This window comes from Musca vetustissima, unplaced genomic scaffold (genome assembly GCF_032173495.1).
Source record: "Musca vetustissima isolate MV318-11 ecotype Yass unplaced genomic scaffold, APGP_CSIRO_Mvet_v1 utg63189, whole genome shotgun sequence".
Lineage (NCBI taxonomy): Eukaryota > Metazoa > Arthropoda > Insecta > Diptera > Muscidae > Musca > Musca vetustissima.
Genome location: NW_026879638.1, coordinates 211,330 through 218,956, shown reverse-complemented (window position 1 = coordinate 218,956; position 7,627 = coordinate 211,330). Strand labels below are relative to the sequence as shown.

The window sequence follows — 7,627 nt, the reverse complement described above, 5'->3', positions numbered from 1 at the left end:
AGATTTTTCTACATCCTTCCATTTCCTCTTTCAGTTTCTATTTTGTTATTGTCGTATAATTCTTGTTAAACGTCATCATTGATGATCGCTTAATTCCTCTTTCTTTGTTATTCCCTCGCCTGTATATGTGTTGTTGCTATTCCTCTTTCTTTGTTATTCCCTCGCCTGTATATGTGTTGTTGTTATTCCTCTTTCTTTGTTATTCCCTCGCCTGTATATGTGTGTTGTTATTGTTTACTCAATGTAAGTTTGTACGTGTGTTTGTTGCATTGGTAGATTGTTCGTGATCTAGGTGTTACCAGATCGTCTAGAAACTTCTGTAGCGACAAGCAAGGCTCATATAAATAGGGGAAATGGAAAGGCAGTGAGTCAGTTGTGAATCAGATCGCGAATTGAAACCGTCGTGTAAAGTAAAGTGCAAAGTAAAGTTGTGTGAATAAAGTCATTGTAATAATCGTAATCCGAAAGAACCTGCGTTTTATTTGGTACGAATTGTATCGGGGAGTAAAACAACGTCTACACGGGACTAAGTAAAATCCAAGAACGTAACAATATGATTGTCACTTACACCTTATTAAATACACCTTGGACTAAACGAACGAACCTCGTATCGAAATTTATTATCGAATAAAAACTCACTCAATATCAACTGTCATAATTTGCCAATTGTTTATCTCAAACCAAAAGAAAGAGTAAAAAATTGTTTTTGAAACTGGATTTTTTTTTCTTTTGCAAAAGTCGAACATGAGTCCATTATAGTCCTTCAACAATCTCGTCCTAAATGATAGAAATTTGAATCAAAAGGTATGGACGTGGGTCCTAAGGTCCATACCATTATTTCTTTGAATATCAAAATAACACTTCTGTCTATAGGTGTATTTATTTTATAATACTTGACCCTTTCAGTGTTTTTGTCGAAATATTTTTTAAATGTCGAATATATTTAAAATTACTCTCTTCCTTTGCGATTTTTCGGTTATCCTATGTACCGTTACAACTGATGTTTTTGTTTTTGCTGCAAGACAGACAAAACTGTCCGAGGGTTAAAATAAAAATTGATTTTTTTTTCTAAACTCTGTTCCTTTATATGATCTTAAAAACAAAATTTTAGATTTTTATTACGACAAAAATTTTTTTGACTCTGAAAGGGTTAAGAGCATCTCATGCTTTTAAAATCGTCCGATTTTTGTCATTACCTTACTGGGGGTTCCTTTTAAATAATTTAAATTTGTTATTAATATTCAATATTCTTTATTAGTAGCATAAATAAATTAACAGCCTGTTTTTGTAAAATTCTAAACGAACGAATTCGAGTGACTTACGACCAAACCTTTGTTTATGTAAACAAATATTTTTTGATTCAAAACAAAAATAAATGACATATTTTTCAAAACCAAGGAGTTTGGTCGTAAGTCACTCGAATTCGTTCGTTTAGAATTTTACAAAAACAGGCTGTAATAAAACAATACATCTTTCTTGGAGTTGTTTTGAAATTTGATATGATTGCTATTTTCTACATTTTGTGTATAAATTTTGTGCGTAAATAAAGCGCCATACACACACACTTACTATCCGTTTTGTTGAACCGCTTTCTTAAAAAAAAAAACAATCTTAAAGAAACAAAAATTTACAAATGTAATTTGTGGTGTATGGGGTCGTAAGGCAACAAGTTAAGTCATGGTTATTTCATTGCATTTAGTTCGATTCGATTGGTTTTTTTAAGTTACAACTCACATATAGTATACCAACCATTGCATTTACTGCATCGAGTTCTAGCACCAACATTATTGGAATTTAATGACCAATAATATTCTTTCAGGTATTCTAATATTTCCTTTCGTTTTGTAAAAATTTGTTCGTAGGTAAAATGCTGGAATCTGGTTAGTATACGCTTAAGAATACGATATAAAACCGACTCTGTAGATATGGAAAATTGTAAGACATAAACAATTTGATCCAATATATTTTCCATGAAATATTGTGTTAGGTCCAGGACAAAAAGGATTACTTTCTCCGGAAGTTTTGAAGCCATGGTTTCGATGACATCTTGAAATTGTTCACCATCGACAATTTTTGTTAGAAACTTTTCACCAAATCGAGAAAGGTCAATTATATCGCCGTTTGGTAACATCACACTCAAAACTGCAAGTATTTCCGCTGTGCTACGAGAAGAACCACCATTGTCATTTAGAGTATCTTCCAAATTGAGTGCGGTATTTCGACCGGAAACGGAATTAAGGAAAAGCCGTGCAGTTGCAGCAGTTGTTCGGTTCGTTGCAACATTATTATCCAAATGTCCTGCTGGTATTGGTTGTGACACTTGTTTCAATATATTAACATTTTGTCTTAGAACTGCTGTATCAACTAGCATTTCATTATTTAACACAACTCCTTTACCGGATTTCCCAAATGCCGGACGTACTTTCGCTTCGTTTAGTCGCTTATTAACTTTGAATAGATCATTTAGGTATTGACGATCTGGTATTTTATTAATATTTCGTATTATATCAATTTTTCCTTTGGTATTACCGCGAATACGCATTGTTTCCTTGGACATTTTATCAAACATACGCCTAGAAGGAGAAAATTATAGGTTGTTTAATTATTATTTGAAATTGACCGGCCTTATGTAGTGTAGGCATATTTGCATATATATACATTTCCACAGTGTGTACTTGATTAACCCGATGTTGAGTTAGCTCGATGGCTAACTTTGTTCATTACTCACCTCTGACGATTACTTAAAGTTTCACGATAACTTTTAATTGAATTTGTGCGTGCCTGATTTGCAATTTGTGATGCCAACTGGAAGTTATAGACAGAATGTGTAAATAACACCAAGGAAGCCGATAATTGCAGTACATCCAATGTCGAAATTGTATCATCATCTTGGTATTTCTGTTATGAATTAATACATACATGTAAGTATAAATATGTACAACTTTTTATATGCAATCAAAATCATCTTACAAATATTATATCCAAAACACCATTGGCGATGCCAGTTCCCGAAACAAGTATAGTTGATATATTAATGCCGTTAACAATGACTTCAATTGCCTACAAAATATACATATGGGGACAACATTCGATTGAAATAGAAAAATAATGTCAAAAATTAAATAATAATCTACAACTTACCGCCGTGGCATTTCCTGCAGCAGCCATATTATTTAAAAATCGTGTAGCACCAGCCGCTGCCATACCAAGAAGACCACCAGCAATACCCAAATAACTGGCCCTTGCTTGACTATCTGTAATGCTTATGGATTGCTCGTGTTTGCGACGATCATTCAAATTCAATGCTGATGTTACTGTTGAAAAGGCACCGACGCCCAAACCGACTATTCCGGCTGCGGCCATTACCGGAGCGGCAACGGGTAAAGTAAGTGCTGCAGCTATTGGCACACAGGCAGCACCCACACCCAATACAGCGGTACTAGTTTGTGCTGCACTCATAACTTTTGCTCCCGGTGTAGCGTTCGGTGTGCAATAAGCATCCAAAATAACATTGCCATTTATACAGAAATTATAAACACCACGGCGTGGCGATATCATTGTACCGGCCGGCAATACATTGTCATCCAAAAACGACTGCCAATTTTTATAAACACGACCTGTTTCATCGACATACACCATACAACTGCTATCATTATTGGCTGAAATTATGAAAAAAAAAAATGAAAATGAAAATATTGCAGATCAAGGCCCGGTCGCGGATTGTTTTAAAAATTTTTACGGAAGTATGGACTTCCGCAATAAAGGTACATATATTTACACATATATGGTTGTAATCAGAAGCTAAATGTGGCAACAATTTCAAACCAATCCGCGACGGAACCCTAAATTTGAACAGTGAATAGCCACCAACCCACCAATATTGTTTTTGCTTACCAACACATTTTCTACATCGAAAAACCGGATGACATGAATATTTTGTAGAATTTGGTGCAGCAGCGAAATCTTCCTCATCTGTTACCATAACATAAAAAATATAGGTTATGGAATTTCCATTTGTATATTTTCCTAAAAATAATATTTTAGTCGATTTTCATTTATTGAAACCAGTAAGGAAAGTAGTAAAGTCGGACGGGGCCGACTATATGATACCCTTCACCACTATGGGTATATTAAACAGGGCTATTAACATGAAATTGGATGAAATAAAATAAGTGATATTAATCTAAATGTGAATCTAGATCTATCCATAGAGTATGTAAATCGACTTCAAAAAAATATAAATAGGTCATCCGTTGGACGCAACTACGTAAATCTATGCTCAATTTTGTACGTTGTGCAAAATTTGATGTCAATCTGATGCCCAATTTGCTTGATATCGGGCGAAAAAATATATGTAAGCTAAATCCACATATTAAGCGATTTCAAACAAACTTGTCACAGGTTAGATTATACTAACTTTAGAACGTTTTGTTCCTATTGGTTCCTTGGTGCGTCAATTACATAAAATCAATCTATAATAAAATGGAGCTATATCTAAATCTGGACCGATTTTCACGAAACAAGGCAGACATCACTCTAGGCTCAATTCAGTACGTTATGCCAAATTTCGTTCAAATCGAAAGATATCTAGCGACTTTGGTGCACCATTTACATGAAATCGGACGAAACTATATGTGGGAGCTATATAGAAATCTGGACCGATTTTCTCGAAACTTGGCAGACATCACTCTAGACTCAATTCAGTACGTCATGCCAAATTTCGTGCAAATCGAAGGATATATAGGGACTTTGGTGCACAATTTACCTAAAATCGGGCGAAACTATATATGTGGGAGCTATATCTAAATCTTGACCTATTTTCACGAAACTTCGCAGACATCACTCTAGACTCAATTCAGTACGTTATGCCAAATTTCGTGCAAATCGAAAGATATATTGGGACTTGGGACACCATTTGCATGAAATCGGACGAAACTATATATGGGAGCTATATCTAAATCTTGACCGATTTTCACGAAGCTTGGCAGACATCATTCTAGACCTAAATGATTAGGCTGTACCAAATTTCGTGCTAATCGAAAGATATATAGGGACCTTGGGGCCCCATTTACATGAAATCGGACGAAACTATATATGGGAGCTATATCTAAATCAGGACCGATTTTCATGAAACTTGGCAGACATCATTCTAGGCTCAATTCAGTACGTTATGCCAAATTTCGTGCAAATCGAGGGATATATAGGGATTTTGGGGCACCATTTACATGAAATCGGACGAAACTATATATGGGAGCTATATCTAAACCTGGACCGATTTTCTTGAAACTGGGCAGACATCATTCTAGGCTCAATTCAGTACGTTATGCCAAATTTCGTGCAAATCGAAAGATATATAGGGACTTTGGTGCACCATTTACATGAAATCGGACGAAACTATATATGGGAGCTATATCTAAATCTGGACCAATTTTCTTGATGGACCGATTTTCTCGAAACTTGGCAGACATCATTCTAGGCTCAATTCAGTACGTTATGCCAAATTTCGTGCAAATCGAAAGATATATAGGGACTTTGGTGCACCATTTACATGAAATCGGACGAAACTATATATGGGAGCTATATCTAAATCTGGACCGATTTTCACGAAACTTGGCAGACATCATTCTAGACCTAAATGATTAGGCTGCACCAAATTTCGTGCAAATCGAAAGTTATATAGGGGCCGTTCACATTAAATCGGTTAAATATATATATGGGAGCTATATCTAAATCTGAACCGATTTTTCCCAATTTCAATAGGGTTCGTCCTTGGGCCAAATAAGTGACCTATGCCAAATTTCATCCAATTCGGATCATAAATGCGACCTGTACTTTGTTTACAATTTAACATGGACAGACGGACGGACATGCGTAAATCGACTCAGAAAGTGATTCTATGCATATTCTCAAAAGGAACCATGGGTCTATCTCGATTATTTTTGCCTGTTACAAACATATGCACAAAGACATAATACCCTGTACCACAGTGGTGAAGGGTATAAAAATTATATATATATATATATATATATATAACTGTAATACATACTTTGAGCCCAAACACTTTCAAAGATGCTTTCACGCATTTTATCGATGCTATTTTGTCCGGTTTCTTGATCTGGTATTAGTTGTTTGATTTTGGATTTCATAATTGCGCGATCCTTCTTGCTCAATCTGTAAAATTGATAATAGATATAATAATTAATAATATTAAATTTATACAAATGTTTTAAATATAAAATGCAAAAAGTAAAAACGTTAAGTTCGGGGTGTATTATTTACATTAAATCGGCGAAAAGATATATGTGAGCTATACTAAATCTAAACCAATTTTCACGAAACTTTGCACACATCATTCTAGACTTAATTCAATATACTGTGCCTAACTTCGTGGAAGTCGAAAGAGATATAAAATCGGAAGAAAATATAAATCTAAATCTGAACCAATTTTCACGAAACTTAACCCACATCATTCTAGACTCAATTAAGTGAACTGTGTCGAGATATATAAGAAATTTGGTCCACCATTTACATTAAATCGGACGAAAATATAATATTGCCAATTTTTTAACATAGCTGAAGCGGAGGTTCACCCCTTTATAACTCGGGAACTACTTAAGTACATATATGAAAAAAAGGAGAATAATTTTGGGTTAATTGATCTGTCGTTTCAAACTTTTCATGATATTGACCTCCAAACTTTATTTGGGTGGAAGCTGTGTCTACTTTAATGCAAAAAAAAAATGTGTAAAAACAGATTGAGGCGAACCAGTTTTTTTATGTTCTCTATATAAGCCACTCATTTCACGGTCTTCGTGTCAAAGTAAAACTAGAAGGCTGCAAAATGGGGTCTACGTCTCTTATGTATTATTTTTTAAAATTTAACAGCATCTACCTTTAAATAATGCTGACATTTTAAAGCTCGATTTTGAGTGTGTTTTGAATTTTACATCTAGCTTTGATACGCAAACAGCAATTTCTAAAAATCTATTATACGATTATTGTAGTCGCGAATCTGAGTAATTTAATATACATTTTGTGTATGTAGTATGCACAGCTTCAGAGTAATACTATCCAAAGGTGAAAATTTTGTGCGATCAAATATCAAAAAAAAAACCCTTATTTTTAGATCTGTCAATTGAATGATATGGGTACTCGCGATCAGTAAGGTTTTTTACGCTTCGGATGAAATAAAACATTCTTCGTGAAAATCTAACTACTAGAACGGCGGGAACTGTTTTTCCAAAATCACGAAATTTGGCAAAAATATGTTATCATATAATGACCTGATCAATAAATGACCTGATACGGATTTTGAACTTTTGCGAAAACAAAACTTTAAAAACTTCAGTCGAAAGAGAGATATACCCAATTTATCTCAAAAATAGTGTGAGCTGGGTCATCCATGGTTCTTAATGAACCGCATTGAAATAGGTAAAGATCGATGTATTTTTTAGGTTGCGCACCGAAATCGTATGCGCGTTAATGGCATATGGAATTTTCGAAAATGTATATTTCGTAATATTGTTTTAAGATTTATTCTTTTTTATAAAACCCCAGGATTTATTGGAAGGGTCTTGCTTATACAGAAGAAGTGATTATTTTTATACATACAGTGCTGTTCAAAAAA

The 7,627-nt window shown here is 34.4% G+C and overlaps 1 protein-coding gene across 1 annotated transcript; it reads right to left on the bottom strand.

The window, feature by feature from the left end:
* Positions 1 to 1,723: 1,723 nt before the first annotated feature.
* LOC133324675 (uncharacterized) lies at positions 1,724 to 6,146 on the bottom strand. The gene is made up of 5 exons (XM_061533518.1): positions 6,047 to 6,146; positions 3,142 to 3,659; positions 2,971 to 3,060; positions 2,729 to 2,898; positions 1,724 to 2,573 (listed from the first exon to the last, which is right to left on the bottom strand). Exons 1-5 carry the CDS (start codon positions 6,144 to 6,146, stop codon positions 1,724 to 1,726), a joined length of 1,728 nt encoding a protein of 575 aa, XP_061389502.1.
* Positions 6,147 to 7,627: the final 1,481 nt, after the last annotated feature.